This window comes from Eschrichtius robustus, chromosome 12 (genome assembly GCF_028021215.1).
Source record: "Eschrichtius robustus isolate mEscRob2 chromosome 12, mEscRob2.pri, whole genome shotgun sequence".
Classification (NCBI taxonomy): domain Eukaryota; kingdom Metazoa; phylum Chordata; class Mammalia; order Artiodactyla; family Eschrichtiidae; genus Eschrichtius; species Eschrichtius robustus.
This window is the reverse complement of record NC_090835.1, coordinates 11668174-11687238: the sequence shown is the minus strand read 5'-3', so window position 1 is coordinate 11687238 and position 19065 is coordinate 11668174. Positions and strand designations below refer to the sequence as shown.

General features: G+C 43.2%; 1 protein-coding gene across 2 annotated transcripts in view; it reads left to right on the top strand.

Moving 5' to 3' along the window:
• The window catches only part of ITPR1 (inositol 1,4,5-trisphosphate receptor type 1), a 321127-nt gene that overhangs the window by 192018 nt on the left and 110044 nt on the right, over nt 1–19065 (top strand). The window contains exons 37-39 of one of the 2 annotated variants that reach the window (XM_068559286.1): nt 978–1162; nt 5068–5216; nt 6165–6276. In XM_068559286.1, coding sequence (XP_068415387.1) covers nt 978–1162; nt 5068–5216; nt 6165–6276 — 446 coding nt within the window. Of the gene's footprint in view, nt 1–977; nt 1280–5067; nt 5217–6164; nt 6277–19065 lie in introns of both variants that reach the window. The other variant, XM_068559285.1, reaches the window with a different exon arrangement.

Below are 19065 nucleotides of genomic sequence, written 5' to 3'. Positions count from 1 at the left end.
TTATAAGAAAGTTGCCAAGATAACACAAGAGTTCCCATATATCCCTCACCCAGTTTCCCCCGTTCTCAACATCTTACATTACCAGCTACATTTGTCAAAACTAAGAAGCTGACATTGGCCTATTGCTATGAACTAAACTTCCAGGCTTGATTTGGTTTTCACCACTTTTTTCCACTATTGTCCTTTTTCTGCTCCAGGATTCAGTGTAGGCTACCACATTGCATTTAGTTGTCATGCCTACCCAGTATCCTCTGGTCTGTGACAGTTTCTCAGACCTTCCTTATTTTCTGTGACCTTGACAATCTTGAGATGTCCTAGTCAGGTGTCTGTAGAATGTCCCCCATTGTGGGGTTTTTCTTTTTTTTTTTTGCTCATCTGGTTACTTTTTTTTTTTTTTTAACATCTTTATTGGAGTATACCCCATTGTGGATTTGACTAATGTTTTTCTCATGATGGGACTGGAATTGTCCTTTTTTGAAGGAAATAAAAAAAAAAAAAAATACAAGAGCCTATATGGAAAGAATAGCTTATGTCATTGTAAATATTATCTTTTGTACTATGTTTGGCTTAAAACAGCATTTTGTAGATTGTTGAAAGAATACCAAACTGGAGAATTTTTAGAAAAACACTTTACTGGCCAAATGAGTTCCCTGTCTTGATAATTCTTAAAATGTATGAACACATCTGAGACCCTAAGAAGCTATTCATTGAGGAAGCCCCTTGAACTTTGACTTTGAGTTACCTAAACTGTATGACCTTGGAGCATTATAAATTCCCTCAGAGCTGCTGCCCCTCAGAATTCACATTGGAAAACCTGACCTAACAGGTTATGAAGTTCAGCTGAGCTACTCTGTATCTGCACTCATGTTACAGGCGTGGAAACATCTGCCTGCTGGATGGTGGGGGGGGGAGTTGTCTGTCTCTAGGGTGTCTCCCATCAAAGTTGTAGGCTCACGAGTCCCCTTTCTCCTGTACAGCCAAGAGCCGGGCCATTGCCATCCCCGTGGACCTGGACAGCCAGGTCAACAACCTCTTCCTCAAGTCCCACAACATCGTGCAGAAAACTGCCATGAACTGGCGGCTGACGGCCCGCAATGCAGCTCGCAGAGACTCTGTCCTGGCAGCTTCCAGAGACTACCGGAATATCATCGAGCGCTTGCAGGTAATGCCTGGTGCTGACAGAAGCGATCCTTCACCTGGCCTAAGACAGTTCCCCACACAGAAGTGCCTCCTTGAGCCAGAGAAAATCCAGGGTTGGCCACAGCGGGATGTCAGTATGGTGAGTGGACAGTCACATGCAATAATGTTTGTGGGGCTAGGAGTGCAGAGCTACTTGGGACCAGAAAAGCTCCTGACAAAGTCATGGTCTTTAGAGGTTATTCATTGATTTACAGATCTCTTTATGAAGAAGTCCCTCCTCTCTTACTAGGAAGGGGTACATCAGTGTTAGAAGAGGATGCTTGGAATCAGGGCATAACAGCTCCTTTTTGTTCGTCACTTTGGGATTTTAGCCTCTTGAATCAGTAGGTAAACAAGTGTAATCATGACTTGAGAGAGGAGTTTTATATCAAAATGAGCCAAATGAAAATAAAAGTGTTATTAAATTCTAGCTAGAGTATACTCTTTTTTTTTTCTTAGTACCTGTGAAGAGATGTGCTCTCCCTTTGTTAAAAGGGAGAGTAGTGAGAATTAGATGATGTTAAACACTTAAACATACATCTTAATATTAACATCTTCCTTTGAACAAGCACCCCAGGTGATTTTCTCACAGGTGGTACATGGACCACAGTTGGAGAATCACAGATCCTTCAGATGAGCTCGGTGCAATGGTGCGGTCGTGAAGAGCGTGATCTCAGGCCAGTGCCTGGGTTCAAATCGTGGCTCTGCTGCTTAGAACTGCATAACCTTGGGAAAGTTACTTACCTTCTCCAGTTTCCTAACTTGTAGAATAGTATAATAGTAACACCTACGTCATGGGGTTGATATGAAGATTAAGAGAGTCAAGATGTTCCGGTTATCTTTGCCTGCCTAACAAAGGACAACAGCGATTGTTTTATTCTCTTTTACTGTTGGAGGTTACTGGGCTCAGTGAGGTGTTTCTCGCTCAAGTCCATTCATGCAGTTGCAGTCAGATGGTGGTTGTGTTTGGACTCATCTTGAAATCTCTCTCACATGTTTGGCAGTTGATACTGATCGTCAGCTGGGACCTCAGCTGTCACCTAAAATATCTACACATTGTCTCCCCATGTGGTCTGGGCTTCCTCACAACATGGCAGCTGGGTCCCAAAATAAGTCTCTCTTGAGAGAGATAAGTAAAAGCTGTTTTGCCTTAATGACCTGGCTTCAGAAATCACATAGCACCCCTTCTGTCATATTCTCTTGGTCAAGGCAGTGACATGTGTCCATTTAGGTTCAAGGGGAGAGGACATGGACCACCATTTGATGGGAGGGATGTCAGTGACTCATTGTAAGAAGAGCGTGCAAGATAGTTTATACTGCGATGGCCATCTTTGGAAAATACAATACACATAAAGCACGTAGAACAGAGCCTGGCATGTAGTGAGCACTTGACCAGTGAGCTGCTCTTATTATTACTATTATTATTGTTATGACTGTAATAATTATTATCATTTGGTGAAGTAAATGAATCTCTGAGGGTTACATCAGTTACCTAAAGACGAATGAGTTCACTGATTCATTCATCAACCCCACCCTAGGCACGGGGGATACAATGACCAAAACCAGAAGTAACCTTAACCCTCATAGACTCTCAAGTGTTGGAAGGGAGACAAACATTAATCAACTAATCACGCAGATAAAAGTAAAATGGCAGGAGGGACAAACACTGCAGAGGAATGAGTAGTGCTACGAAAGGCACTGATGAGGAAGTTAATCTTGCCTGGAATTGGGGCTGGTGATCAAGGAAGGCACTGCTGAGGAAGTAGCATTGGAACCAAGATCAGGAAACCGTAGGACTTACTTAAAGAATGGAGTGGAAGGGAAGGAAAGAGCATGTGTAAAGACCATTCTACAGGAGAGAATATGGTGCAAAGGCCAAAGGAAGGTTAGTGTGGCCAGAACCCATGGAGCTGGGGAGGTGGGCAGAGCTTCGCAGGTCAAGGGAAGAATTTCAGCCTTGTTGTGACAGAACCGCCTCTTAAACAAAGGTAATTTGGTTCCTCATGGAGTGCTTCCTGACCCCACTGTATTTTAGAAAGAGGAAGGTTATTGTATTGTAGCCTCATAACTGTATGAACACACCGTATTTTCTCCTGCTCAAACTAAATAAATTATCCGTGGCTGCAGAAACATACCAGGGCTCTTCTTAGATTGATTATGCATACTCTTGGGGAATAGAATAAAATACATAAGTTTAGGTAGTGCTTGTTTTAAAGACTTGGCCAGTGGCTAAAGGGGTCCTCGTTATCTAATGAGTTATTGTCTGTCTGAGTCCCCGGAGTTACGAGATTGCCCAGAACAGCAAAAGTTGTCATAATGTGAGAACATTAAGTTGCAAACGACACGCTTATATAATTAACCCCCATTCAGACATCCCCCCTCACTTAACACTAGCATCTCCCTCTGCCCATTGCTTCTCCATCCTTGTCTGTTGGTCTTTCCCTGATTGCCGAATGTTATGCATTTGACAATACAATGCAAATCAATTGCAATGTGAAGTTCAAACCTGGCAAAAGATGCAAGATTTCATGAACATGATGCCGAAGAACTCCTTCAATCTCAAGCAAATGCTGGAGGCAAGTAACATTTTGCCAGAGTTAGGACCAGTAACTACTGAAGAAGGGGAGATTGGGTGCTTTCTAAGAGGAAACTGTTAGGGAAACTGACAAAACCCTCAGAGAATTTTGCCAAAGCGACCCTCTTTGTGACAGCGGTGTGGAAGTCACTCTGAATTAAGGGATGTGGCAATGTACTCGTACAAACTTTTTGGGAAAATTGTCCCCCCCCCCGCCCCCGCAAGAAATAGTTTGATTCATTCATGCATTCTTTAATGCATCCTAAATATTATTGAGTGATTACAGATTTTGTTAAATCTAAGATTAAGTAAAATTGTATTGACAAGTTTTAGTTTTAGTTTCTGTATAAAAGATCACCCAATTCTTTATGAATTTTCGGCCTATGAAATTTGGGTCCCCAACTGAGATGAATGCAATTAAAGTGGCCCTTTCCATGCAAATCTCCTTGGTTAACGGATCCTTCTTATCTTATCCAGTACGCTGTGTTCTGCTCTTCTTAGCCAGCATGCCGATACCTTGGTTCTGAGTTAGCAAGCCAGACAGCGGACTTTAGCATCTTTTGAAGATAATTTCTCATCTGTTTTCTGCCATTTGCCTTTATATGGTGTTTGTTGTGTTGGTTTTGCTGCTCTTTCAACTTCTCTCTGTTTTCCTTTCCTACAGCTATGTGTTTTGCATTTGAAGACCATCATGCTATCAGGGTACATGTATTTAGCATGTTGATACAGCATGTTCATTCATTTGTGTTCTCATTTTTATATGACTTTTTATTATGTGAATAATTCATGCTCATTGGAAATAATTTGACAATACTCACAAGAACCGATATATAGAAGAAAACTACAATCACCCATAGTTCCGCCACCCAGGGAAGACCACTAATGATGTTTTAATAATGTTTGCTGCATATCCTTTAGATATTAACGTTGTTTATAAAAAGCGGATCATATAGTCCATACTATTGTTTGACCATTTTTTACACTCATATTGTAGACACCTTTCCATGTTGTCGAATGTACTTTTTGCATCATATTTTAAAGTACGTGGAATGATCCCTTAAGTAGCTTAAGGACCATCTCACAGGGTGGGTGGGAATGATGACTTGTTATCACTTTGTTTTCTGTGTCAGGGCCTAATGCTTCAGGTAACCGTTGGGCAATGTCTAATAATTTGAGGCAAATACCAGACGGTGCTAAGGTTAGTCTAACCCAGTCTCGTCTGTGGTCATGCTTTAGGTCAGAAATGAATGTTCTCACCCTCCTGCAGTCAGCTGCAGCCCAAGCTGCTCACCAAGGCTGTGCTTCCATTCCAGGACATTGTCTCTGCCCTGGAGGACCGTCTCAGGCCCCTGGTGCAGGCCGAGTTATCTGTGCTGGTGGACGTCCTCCACAGGCCTGAGCTGCTTTTCCCGGAGAACACAGATGCCAGAAGAAAGTGTGAAAGTGGTGGCTTCATTTGCAAGTAAGCAACCCCTTTCTCTGCGGTGCCCACGGGCAGAATCCCACTGACCAGACACAGCACTGGTTCCTGAAGAAGGGGGGGCTGGCCTGGTTTTTGACTTTGATGAGTACAAGGTCCCGTGCTAGGAATCTGTTCTGACCTTCCCAAAGTAAGTGTGTAGGTTCAGTCCTACTTACTGACACTTGTTTTGGTGAAAATTTCTCCTTTGAACGGCATGCCCGTGTGTTCATCTTCCATTCAACACGTGTGGATAGGGTGCCCACCATGAGCTGCCATACAGACTCAAAAAGCCATGGCCTTCGTGCCCTCAAAAAACTCACACCTACCAGGGCCTCACAATCTGTTCCTAACAGCTTTGTAGTTTGTTAGTTTGTGCCTTGGGGCAAAATCTAGAAGAAACGATTGGTTCCGTCACCAGAAATCTCCATCTGACTTTCACCCTAAGTTTGGTTGGTTGTTTAGCTTGAGCATGGGCTCTGCCTCTGAGTTTCTTATTTTTCTGGGCCCCTCAAAGAGTAAGACTGGATAAAGAGAACAGTGTGTTTGCCCCAACCGTCATACTCCTGAGGTTTTTTTACACCGCTGGCATATTGTAGCCGCATTACTGACAATCCTCAGTGGATAAATAGCTGCACTTCCTAAACGAGCTGGTTTGAGGGAGCCCCTGCCTCTGTTCTCCGTTCCCTATCATCTCTCCACTATGTGTGGCAGACCCGTGGCCAGGGAGCCTGTTTGCTGTTACCGACCAGCAGGTGTCGCTATTGAGACACCAACGGGCTGTTCTTAGTGCAGGGAAGGCCCGGAAGCCTGTTTAACCTGGGAGCCCTTGGTAAATATTTGTTCATTAACTGACTAGTTACAATAAGTTGATTGTCAAGTGTTTTTTGTTTTTTTTTTAATTTAAAGATCGTTTCAGGGATGTAATCCGTGGTTTTCCCCTCCATTCAGGTTAATAAAGCACACTAAACAGCTGCTAGAGGAGAATGAGGAGAAACTCTGCATTAAGGTCCTACAGACCCTCAGAGAAATGATGACCAAAGATAGAGGCTATGGAGAAAAGGTACTGCATTTTATTTTCATGTTAAAACTAGCTTTTGCTATTAAATTGAAGTGGAGTGGGAGCGGTTAGAAATCCACCTTAGTTCAGGCATATTGACTGAGGGGGTTAACTTTTAGATTTTTTAAACTATTTATCCTGCCGTGAAGGTAGCTAAATCATATGACTGTCTCCTTAAAGTCATATATACTTAGTTGTCTCTTACAGGCTGCTTGCCATACAGTCTATATTCAGAAAAACAGTAACAGCAAGATTTTCCATATGTTTAAATTCCCAGTGAGAATGCAAATGCCTCTTGTGTATCAAGGTGTGTGTTCCTGAATTTTGGGTTCCAGCTAAGCATACCTGTGGGTTTACTTGCTTCTTTCTGGTGAGATGTTACACAATCCTTCCAGTGTATGAAGAAACTGCCTCCAGTTCTAACTGGAATGAAGACAGACAAACATGTCACCTTTTCTAATTGAGATTGGGAAATGGACCATCCCTGGGACATGAGACTTCTTAGCACATGCAGTGAGCAGTGATGTACAGAGAACAGCCCTCACACCCCTGATTTTGGTCCAAGTGGGGTAAAAAGAGCCCCATTGCTCTTCCTTTCTGCCCCCAGCAAAAAAGCATGGGCCTGAGTTTAAATCTCACCAGTCTTCATTTGAAGGTAAAAATGTTCATTGTCTTCAAGCCACTTCTATCAGCATCTTCCTAGCATGTAAATGTGCTGATATCACTGACTTACCAAATACACAGTAACTCGTTCATCTCTGTGAAGAAGCCTTGGTAATTAAATCACAGTCTTCCTTATCAAAAGGGAAGGTGACAACCAGATTTTTGCAAGTGTAAAAGTCTGTCGGAATCTTGCTTTCTAACCTAAGCTATATCTGTCATTAATATTAGAGCAATTTAATGTGTGAGGGTCTTTGGATAAGAAAAAATAAAACAGAAAGGTATGCAGTCCTTTTTGCAGTATACATTTCTCCACTGCCCCCAGACCCAAGGCTTTTAAACGTCACTCTAAATTTGTACAATGTATAAATTAAAACTTGAATAAATGTTGCTTAATTAGAAAATAAGTGTTTATAACTCAGGAGGAATTTTGTGTAGGAAACCTGCCAGAAAAGAGTTTATAAATATAAAAGCAAAGAACACTGGTACAAGTGGGAAGTAATGAGAGGACCAGTCCGTACAACACCTGTGTAGACAACTAGGTAGGTCTTGCACTAAAAAAAAGCGGGGGGTGGGCAGTAATAGAGAATACACTTATCAAATAAGTAAGTAATAACCATTTATTCCACAAGATGTTTATTTTTCTTAAGGTGAGATTTAAGAAATGTTTAAAAAATATGACTCTAGTTATAGAAATTGACTCTCCATAATAAGATAAAATCCACCAAAGGGACCTTAACCAGCTGTGAATAGATTAGCACCTTTGGTGCAGAGAACTTGCTTTTAAAATGTGGAGACCACAATTTTCTCTTCTTGAGAATAGCTGTTTCTTTCTATACCCAAGGTACTTCAGGTAAACTTTGTGTCTCAACTCCAGTGAATTTTGCAAATTGTGATTATACTTTTATGTCTCGTAAGTTTTCTTTTTATAACATGGAAAGTAGAAGTACTAGGAGTTGGTCGATTGTCTGCTGCTGGACAGAAAAGTACACCGGGGTCTTTGGGGCCGTGTAGAGGTGTGCTTCCCTGCTCCCTTTCACTACCCAGTAGTGCCAACAGGGAGAACACTGTCACGGCCCCCGGGAGACAGCAGACCTGAGATGTTGTACCACTGCCTGTGAGAAAGCTCATGGAGAGTGACAGAGCCAGGGCTTCAAGAGGGCAGTAGATGGAGGTCACTCTCAAAGAGTTATCAGAGTTGAGAAGAGGTCCTTAGGCTGTAGCTCAAATCCCTTTTCAGCTGGTGAAGAAATTAGTCATACCCTAGCAGATAGAGGCATGGAGGCAGGATGACATTTCTTTCCAGTCTGATTGGAGCTGTCATCCCCCTTGTTGAAAGTGTAAGTACTATAAGCAAGTATGGGAAATGCTCTGCAACCAAGGAAGACATTCTGGAAACCCGTGCTAGTCAGCAGCTCCCGACCGACAGCACGTGTGTGCCAAGCTTCTGGCCCCCGGCTCTGACTGCTGAAAAAGGCTCCTTAACCATTCACTTTAAAAGGGGGTGGAGGGTGTTAAACGATTTCTCTTTCTTCCAGTTTGGTTGTTGGTATCCACTTTGTCCAGTTTCACTGAGGCTTTTGGAAAATGCCTTTGATGGTTTATTGGCTGCCCCTGTTTGACTAAAGAAGCATGACATATGGGACAGGCTGACTCTTTCAAGGGTGGAAGGAACCCAGAGCAAAAGAAATAACCTTTCTTAGGCAAACCCGTGGGCGTTAGTTGATAAAATAAATGAGGTGTGCTTTGGACTGGGTGCTTGGGACACAAGGGCAAGTGTGAATGCCATTTCTGTCTTCTTGGCCCAATTTTTCTATTAGTTGCTTCTTAAGTGGAACTTGTCCCATGACTAACACCCTCCTGGGATGTCCAGGGCTGTTCTTCTCCCTGCCCTCCCCTGAGTCTTCATGGTCATGGATCTGGTCCACTGGGCTCTGGCATCACCTGTGGTTTGTGTCAGGCCCTAGGAGTCAGATCTGTGAGAAGCCAGTGGTCAGTCCACTTGTCTTGGTCCATTGCCTAAGATGTGCCCATCCAAGAACTATGACATATGATGGAAAGGTAAGGGCTGGACAAAGAAGATGGTCACAAAATTTAATCATGATCATTTAGGAATTAAAGAAATCATCTTTTACTATTGTGTCTCTAAAATGCAAAGGGCCAGCAATATTTACCAAAGAGTGGTAAATATAAAATAAAGGGATATTTAAAAGGATCACCAAAATAACGATGGGATACATTTTTGTGTGATTCGTGTGTTTTTCTATCCAATGTATTCATAGTTAATAAACTTTAAAATCAGGACTTTGCAACCATTCTGTGTGTGCAATGCCTACTAAACTCTGCTTTTAATCTACAGATTAAACCATTAAAAAAAATAACCTCCCGTGGCTAAATATCTCTAAAATTTAACCTGAATCTCTGTATAACTCGTAGAACATCTTTAAGCTCTTAGAGCCTGCTTGAAAAGAAAGCATAATTATTTTATATATTGGCTACTCTGTTATCTACTGTAGGATTTTTATTAAGCTACTTTTTAGTCACAGGGATTTGGAAAGAAATTCAGAGGCCGACAATTAATGTGAAAGTGTATCTCAATTTATTTAAAGTCCATTTTTTTCTTCTGAATAACAGTAGCTGTTATACTACTAGAGAGTTTTTGACCTTAAGTAATGTCAGGGTTTTCATTTCATACGAACTGTCAGTCCCCTGTTAATTACCGCTGCTCCTTTTCTCTAGGTGAATAAACTATTAACATTTCCAGCTACCAGTGTTTCTAATAGGAGTTTAAATTTGCAAAATGTACTAAATATTAATGAAACATAATATTTAGTACATTTTGAGGATCACGCATCTATCATTAAACAAGCATAATTGTGATTAATGCTTTTGTTTTTTCTTTTTCTTGAACTTGATGCTAATAAATCATTTACTTGTTACTACTATCACTTGGGTAGGTGCTAATCACCTTGGGGGAAATCTGTTCTCTTTAATCATCAACAGTATCAGGAGTCGGAGCTTCTGGGCTTGGGATATGTTGGTCTTACTACTTAAATTGAAGTTGGATCTGATTTAGCCCAGCGATAGTTCGGACCGAAGACTCCCCCCTCCCCCACTGAATGGGAAGATGAGTCCAAAGAAAGAATTTTGTCCTAAGCTGAGTTGCTCAGAGTTTAGCCTTTGGCTCTACTCCTTGCCATCCTCTTCTGAAAGGACATGGTTCTTGATCGGGGAACTTGCCCTTGCCCACAGCTCAGTTCAAGGGTTCTCTCTACAAGAGAGTGCAAAGGTGCTGTCCTGGGCTCTTGGTTAAGTGACCTGCGAGGTTTGATACCTGGCATGTGAGCAAAGGGTGGCAGCACCCTGCCCGTTCTGTTCCGGAGCAGAACATTGCAGAGCAGATGTCAGGGTGAGGTGCGGTGGTGTCCTGAATGCCTGCACCTCTTAAGATGGTCACGTTCTAAAGATGCTTCAACCTGAGTCAGTGATAAGATTACAATGACAAAGTTTCTAACACTTAGCTCGCTTGTATTTCCTTTTCTAACACTTCCTTCTTTTTCTCCCCCCCCCCCTTTTTTTCTTTTCCAGCTGATTTCCATTGATGAATTGGATAATGCAGAGGTCCTAATTTCATTTTTTTTTTTTAAGTGTCCCATGGTGATGTTTCCATGACCCTCTTCCAGTGAACTCTGTGATCTGTCCCCTAGTCTCTGCAGCGTCTAGTATCTGACTTTGTGTAGTGTTGCCTCTGGGAGTGAGTCGAGTCCTTTGTGTTTGTGTTAGCATTTCCCATGAGTTTGTTTGCCATTTGTCTTTGGAGATCCCATCTGAGTCTAGATAAAGATTTTCTAAGCTGTGATAAGATTTCAATCCTTCACTGTCTAGAATCTCAACTGAATTTGTGGTTGACACTGGCTATTAACATATCTCTGAAACTGAGTGTTGATATTACCATGAGGAGCTTTTCTGTCCATATGTGAAGCACCCATGCAAAAAGCAATAACTACATTGGTATAGTTTGGAAGTAGTCAAAGAAAAACCAAACCACTGCTCTCTTGGCCTACATGTTGGAAGTGTTAAGTGTGAGGGGTCATGTAAAATTTTGTCAAAGTGCAGTGCAAATTCCACAGCCCTAGTTGAGACTTTCCAGCTGCTGGCTTGTGGTGGGATTAGGAATGTACAATATCCCTGGCTTCTCTTCTAGGAAAACCAACTAGAGATCGAGAAATTGAAATGTCATCTGATGGTTTCTATACTTATGTATCAAATTAGTTTCATTTACCCAGAATGACCCTGGAGACTGATGAGTGGCCATTCTGTTTGGGATTTGAGGGTGTCTTAAATATTTTCTCTCCTATGAGTATTTTTCAACATTTCTTGCCGTATCTGTAGGATGTGATACATGTTTGGTAAACGATAATAGAAAGGATTAATGAGGGGAATTAATGTGTATAATTGAGGGAGTTTAATTGCTTAGTAAATTGAAGCAGACTGGAAAAAAATTTTATCTGACTTTTAAAAATTAATTTTCTGGTCTGCTTCTTTAGGTATCTGTTCATTCTTTTGGTAGAGCGATTAATACCTTATTTTGGTGGGATAGAGCTACCAAATAGAATATGAGGCCTGCTCTAATATCTACCACCATAATTTCAGAAATACTAAGAGATGGTTCAGATGTACCTAAGGAGAGTTTGAATCACAGACTTAAAACTGAAAGCGACACGAGTGGTTATGAATTTGGTCCAGTCCCCTCAGGAATGGAGCTCAGAGAGGTTAAGTGAGTGGTCTTAGCTCACACAGCTAGATAGCGGCTAAAGCAGAACTAGTACTGCTGGCTCAGCTGCTGGCCTGGAGCGCTTACTGTTCAGCCATGGTAGATTCTGTAAGTGCAGACTTTCCCTTAAATCGGTCAGCATGAACAGGTGAGGAGGCTGTGCTTCTCTGGGATGAATAGAGGGTGAGAAAAACAAAAGGTTGTACAAGGGTTTAACTACTTTAACTACGGTGATTTTTGCTACTTCCTGTTTGGTCTTCTGTCTTCCGGGTTATTTGTATGCCAGCAAAACGTCTAATGCTGAATTTTCATGTTGGCACCCTTCGACACTCTTGTTTCTCCCTAGAGTTGTAAATGCCTCTCTCATTTGAATTTTTCCTCTGAAATATTGAGGTTGAGTTTCTATTTGCTTAAAGACAAATTAAGCCAGGAAAGGAAAACCTTCCCTAATCGGAGTCTGCAGTGTTATTAATATACTGTTTTGCACCATAGTAATCATTTGATGTGTTTGCTTGCTCAAGATAGAACTTGGGTCTCCTGGCTGGGAGTTTATTGCTCGCTTATGGAAAGATTCCACAGTTGGAGCAGGTGTGTTTATAATTATACACTAGGAAATAGAATACTGTCTGTTTATAAAAGGAGAATGTTCTGGCAGCCACTTGGATTCTTTGAAAATTCCCTGAGGAAGCAACTGTGGATCCCCTCTCCGTTGTTATCCCTGGCAGCCCTCAGAGCCCTGGAGCACCAACACAGGCCCTCGGGCTGTCGGCTCTGGCCCTCTAAGCAGAGATGCCTGATTGGCCTTTATTATCCATGGCTGTTCTGGAAACAGCCGCAGCTCCTGAGGTTTCTCTCCCACCAAGCCTTTTGTCCACGTGTGCGGGTGAAAACCAGCAGCCCACAGCTGGAGTTCTGCAGAAACTCCATTAAGAAACTTAATGAGAGTTCACGCTGGCCTGTGGTACGGGCAAGGCCTCCCACCTAAATTGCAAACCAGCACTTCAACCTTGAAACGTGCTGGGGAATAGCCCCTGAGCAGGGTACGGCATATCTGGAGAGCCATGGTCCCTAGGTTGGGGAAGGACCACCACTCTTCAGTGATAAAGGCCTGTTGAGCATCGTGAGAGAGGAGATGTGCAGTGAACGGCTTGGAAAAAAAGCACAGCATCGTCCGAGTCTCTGTCTGTGCTCTGAGAAAAGAGGGTGAAGTGAGGACAGAATCAGAGTCCCTGCAAGAAAAGTGCATGGTGGGAGCCTTCCCAGCTGTCTTCTGGAGTAGAATTTCATTTGAAACCAGGAAAAGGAGGGTTTTCTTTCTTTTCTTTATTATTATTATTATTATCAGTTTTTGCAAATAGGCAGGGTCTCCATCCTTACCCCCTGATTTTACCTTTTCCTTAGGGGGCAGGGGGAGGACAGATGAGGGGAGAAGGGTGGGGAGCTGCTTCCATTAGTGTCCATTCAGCTTATTCTTCAGTTTGTATCTTGACGAATTGTTACCTATAGACACACACAAATCAAGATGGGGACTGTTTCTGTCGGCCCAGAAAGTTCCCTCATCTACCCATTCTTGGCTTTAAACAGACACTGATTGCTGCTTGAGACATTTGTTCATATGACTAATACCTGAGTGCCTGTTCCATCCCAGGCACGTTGACTAGGGGAGTTGGGTCCAAATAGGCGCAGTGTCTGCCCTTCTGGAGTTCACGGTTCTGTGGAGGTGACAGACAGTAATCCAAATTTATGTTAAATGACAGCCATCAACCATGAGAAATATAGGAAGGTGAAGTACTTGGGGTCATGAGACCGTGTAACTTAGGGACTTGTACCTGAGCAGGGAGGTCAGGTAGCAGCTTAGGAGGTCAGGTCACACCGTGAGGACCCCTGGCAGGTGAGCGTGTTTGTCACTTTCCTAAACTGTAAATTTCTGGACTAAACAAAGGGATGATTTTGATGCAGCACTCAAACTTCAGGCCGAGGCGGTGGGCAGAACAGTAACCTACCTCATTTTCACGTGTGCGTCTTTGGAAAGCAGGGCGTGTTTAGAAAGTGTGTGCTGTAGCTCAGTGGACATGCTGCATTTCTTCCTATTGGAGATATGATCCCCATTTAATCACTCTCGCTTGGAACCCTGACCTCTCCAGAGCCACTAGCGGCAGCTGGCAACTTCAGCTCCTTGCACTGCAACAAAAAAGCAAGTGGGATTGGTGTTCCCACTTGTTAGGGTGGCAGCAGCAGCCTGCCTGTATCTGCCTATATATTGAGTTCTCTCAGCTTCTGCCACCGAGAGCTGCTTCTGCAAGCAAAGGAGGCCACTGCCAGTAAAATTCAGGGGGGAGAAAACAGAGAAGACAAACCCAAGAATTATTCTGTTTCACCTTCAGGGGGCGTTCTCATGACATCCAACCCAGGGTGGAGGTGTCCTACTTTTTTACATTGCTGTGAACTGCTGGGTTGGGCACCTGCCAACATTCAGGCGGCAGTTACATAAGAGCTTCTTTTTTTCCTGGAATTTAGGCTCACTGCTGATGTGTGACCTTCAGCAGTAATTGCCAATAAATGCAGCGGGGCTGTTTACTGTTAGACACTGGCAGCCATAGAGCAAGTGAGCTCAAGTCAGAGCATACAGAAGCTATTGCAGAATCTGGGGAAGTTTTTTTTCTTTCTCTTTTTTTCTTTTTTTTTTAAATGCTGAGATGATTCCATAATGACGGAGGTTGTATAATTCAGTCAAGTCAGAATGTGGTTTTTAAAAATGAATTTTCCTTTTGGGTTCCGGTGAACTTGTTCTATAAGATCCAGGTGAAACGTCATCGCTGGAACTAGATAATGTTTCTTTCTTACTTTGTTTCTAGAAACAAATGCCATTAGTAAACGGCATTGTGTTAGCAAATGTGAAGATTTAAAATTGCCCTCGCTGAAATGTTAGGTAACTTCTATTTTAGCTCAATTTTCTTTCAAGCATTCTGTTCTCTTAATGTGGGTTTTCAAAGGCTCATGAAGGCCAGGACCCAGCAAACATATTTGCAAGGCCATTCGCTGTTTGTTTATTTTTTCCCCTCCTCTGAGATGGAGTGGGTGAAAGAAACTGAAGGCTGATTCAGGGGATTGGAGATGGTAAATTCTCTTTGCTGTGCTGATAATTAGATCTATAGTACAGTCTCATTTCTTGAACTGTATTCAACCTCTGCTAGGGGTGGTCCATGGAAGGAGACATCTTATTTCAAAGGAAAATTCTAGAAGCCCAGGGGAGAAGGATTCATGTTGATGGCAGCAGGAAACAGGGTGTTTTAAGTGGCTGTGCTCTGTGTTGGCCTGTAATAGGCACACATGAAACGGATGTGTATATGTATGTATATACAGTATGTATGTATGTGAGGATGTGCCATTGTACACACACCACAAATAGGAACCCTCAGAAGTCTGTGGGTTTCTTTTAAGAATGGCAAAGTATAATCTCCTTCATTTGTAGTAGAAATCCATCCCCGGATAAAATGTTAGGTACATGATGTATAGAAAGCGAGTGTTTTAGCATCTTATCTGCACGAATCTAGTTACTACTCAAGTGCCGTAGTTACGATGACCTGATTCGTGGCCTCATCTGGGAAGGACACTTGGGATTCTGTGACTTGAGGTTCATTTTGAATTTCTGTTTCAAAGCCAGTCATTTGAAATCTTTTTCCTGTGAAGTTTGATTTTGCTGGCCTTGTCTAAAAGCACTGAGAAGACATAAGATCCAAGAAGAAATATGCAGAGGCAATAGAGGGTAATAGTTGGTTTCCAAGTTCAAAACCAGGCAGCGTAGGATCACTGCCAGTCACCTGTTCATTTGGGGAGACTTCACCTTGACTGGAGGTGTCAGCATCTGATTATAGTGGCCAATCCTGGGATGAGGTGGTGGAAGACAAGACCTGGGAAATGCAGAAATACTCATTTTCTCAGAATAGTCTCCCTTACTATGTGGTCACTGAGAATGACCTTTCATGTTAAAAAAAAAAAAAAAAAAAAAAAAAAGTTACTTTGATAATAAAAATAGCTTGAGAAAATCAGTTCATTCATTTACCAAAATTATCTTTTGCTTCGGATAATATATATTGTATTTTTGTAGCTGTTATCTGATTTGAACATATATAGCTTATTAATATGCTTATCTTTTTCAAAAGTGTGGCTTACTGCCATAAAAGAGCCTATCCTCCCGGAAATACAGGTGAAATCCTCATAGGAAGAAGCGCTGGTAAAGGCCATTGGTTATTTTACCAAATTATACGCCAGGCTTGGTTTGGCCTTTTCCATGCCTGAAATCATTTTATGTCCTATTGTGTTGTATTATTTAGAGAACTTACCTGTTAGATATTACGAAATGAAGTTTACTGAAAATATACCAAGCATTACTTAATGTTTTAGCTGGAAAGGAATCCTAAATAATAAGCTCCAGTCTCCTTGAACTACAGGTCAGGAAGTGGAAGCCCAGAGAGGTTCAGTGACTGGCCGAGGGTCACACAGAGCACCGGTGCCTGCATGAGCCACGGTCGCATGATACCTTTCCACTGCTGTCACTTTTTCCATTCTGTTTCCTGAATGGATAGCGTTAAAAAATTGTCCTTCTGTTTAAATAGTGATTCCTGAAGCAGCAAAAAATTTTCTGTTGTCTCAAAAGTCTTTCTGTAATGTTCTAGGGGAAAAGGTCATTAACTGTAATTTTTGTTTTAAAAATTAAACGAAAACTAACATGACAGCAGTTGAGGGAGGCAATAGAGTGTCAGTACAGTCATAAAACATATCAGAAACGACTGATCTCTGAGTGTGTAAGAAATAGCTGTATACTACCCATGAACGTTCCGAAAGAATTCAAGATGCTTCTTTGGACAAAGAGATCTCAGACAAGAGAATTTTAAAAAGACACGCTACTTCCTTCCATTCCATCTTCTTCTTTTTCTTTAACTTTTATTTTGATGGGCAAGGGAGTAAGAGGATAGCTCTGTAGGTTCCTACAGTCAATGCCTGCCTATAATTCTTTGGTTCTGATCATACAGAATCAGTATAAAGGCTATGTTGGTGAAATGTGGCCAAAGCAAATTGTAAAAGATAGTACTTTTTCCCATCTGTATCTCTGACTGCTCTAAAATGCATGGGAAGTTGCTTTAATTCTACTTTCTCTTTTGTGTCCTTTTTGCACTAAGAGTAGATGGCACGAGTGTTTGCACAGTTTCAATTCTTTAGCCTAAAGCATACAGGATGTAAGGATAGAGTTAAAGTGCGTTCTTGGATCGTGATATTATTTATATTATCTGGAAAACACATACGCCTGAGCTCTGGTTTTATTTTCCTTGCCACACTCAAGTCCTCGCTACCACTCTGTGCTTCCCGACCCCAACAGGAAGCGAAGCACATCGGAGGGAAATTTTCTCCCTGAGGCTAGTGGAGCTGCACTCAGGTCTGAAAGCTCTTCTGTCCGGAATCGAGTGAGCAACACCCCACCTATGGCTCCTTGTCCTTCTTAAATTAGTTTAATCTTTGTGCTTAAAGAGAGCCACTGTATCTTTACTTCATTTTACCTGTTGGCAAATAGAAAAAAAAAAAAAAAAAAGAAATCATTAGGTTACATAATAACAGTCTTATATGAAGAGCACTTTCTTCTGTCTTGGGGATCAAACCATGAAAAGGGGTATCAAGCGTTGAGCTGGGTTGAGACCCCGCCAGATTTCACAGCTTCCAGCCTCCCCACCTCGTGCTTGCAGCACCTGCGCTGGCTCACACCTGACAGTCACGCTTTGGCCTCCCGAGAGGTGTGCTGTGTCGCTGGAGCCCCGCCGAAGGAGGCCAAGGTCACTTAGTTGCAGCGTGAGCCTTGGCTTCGTTCCATGGCCCCAGACCGCACCTTGAACCAGCCAGCCGTGCCCGCTGCGTGACTTTGGTCCGGGGCAGCCCAGGGTGCGGTCTGGCGGTTACATCTGATGTCAGTCCTTCCTCCAAGCCTGTGCCCTTTGGTGGACAGATTTGTGGTGCTGCCGCCACGTGGAACTGTGGACTTTTTAGCCGCCACGTGCACCCTCGCAATTGCCTTTCATTTTCCTCGGGGCCATCATCTTGTCTCTCAGATATGGGTTGGGTGTAATGAAATTGAGGGGGAGTCAGAGGAGTGGGGTGTCTACATGGTATGGTGGGGTGGCGCCGGGGACCCCAGGCCCTGGAGCCCTGAGGGAACTACGTGGAGGGGCGAGTGGCCAGCCAAGTAAACCTGCAGCCAGGAGCCTTCCTATCTCCTCCCAGAGCTGCTGGAGGAGAGAGGCTTTTTCAGTCCCTGAGCTAGAGCCTCGGGTCTTACCCTCTGATTCAGGGCCGGGATGTGGGGAAAGGAGAGACCCAGGAGGACGCACCTGCCCATGGAAGAAGCTTGGCGAGTGGTGGTACACCCACCCATGGCGAGTGGTGGTACAGACTTTGCAAGGGCTTCGGGCCTCCGGGGAGGGGGCTGCACCTGAGGCCCCTGTTGCCATTACCCACACACTTCTCCCCTCCCTGAGCCTCCGTGGGGATACGCTGTATCGCTTTTCCTCTCTGTGGACGAACAAAACATAGACGTGCAGTAGTTCTTCCTTTGACATCGTTTTTGTTTTGTTTTTTTAAGGCGTACTTCCTAGTTGATCAGTGGTAGACTTTTTTCTTTCCTTAATTTAAATCTGTTTCCCCATCTCAGGCCAGTTGTCTCTCCCAACACGAGCACATTCAGTTCAGTTCAAAAGGGAGGGTGTCTCCTGCCCTCAGTGGCTGAAGCCCCTTTCAGTGCGTGTGGCACCTCTGTCACCTCATCGTTGATCTTGCCCTCCATGTTTCGTCCTTGAGTGTTGGTCTCTGGACTTCTTCGTGGCCCATGAGATGCACGTGCTGTAACTAACATGCTTCGTTTTACTCCCAACTAGCTGCCCCAAGCTCCGGATTCTGAGAACTCCACCGAGGTGTGTGCTGCTCACCTGTATTTGCAGCGCCAGCAAATATGGGTGTTTGTCAGTGTTCCTGGTTGAGTGCGTGAGTTGTTCTGGGGAAGTGTCTGTCCCGCTGATAGGTGCAGGAGGGAAGTCTCTTGTCTGGCTGGGACCTGATCATTGCTGTAATCGGGTGGCTCTTGGTGTAGAAGGAAACTTCTTAGTTGCTGGAGCTTAAACCACGGGGTCCTGCAGGTCAGGGCACGTGACTCTCCAAAGGTTTTTCATACAAAACCGTTCATCCCTGTCTTGAAATGTTCAGTTGAGAAATGCTGGAACGTCCAGGCCTTTCTGCTGTTACACAAAATAGAACTCTGGGTTCTGCGCAGAGATGAAGTGAATTTGAAGTTCTGGATATTCATGTATAGTTTTGGT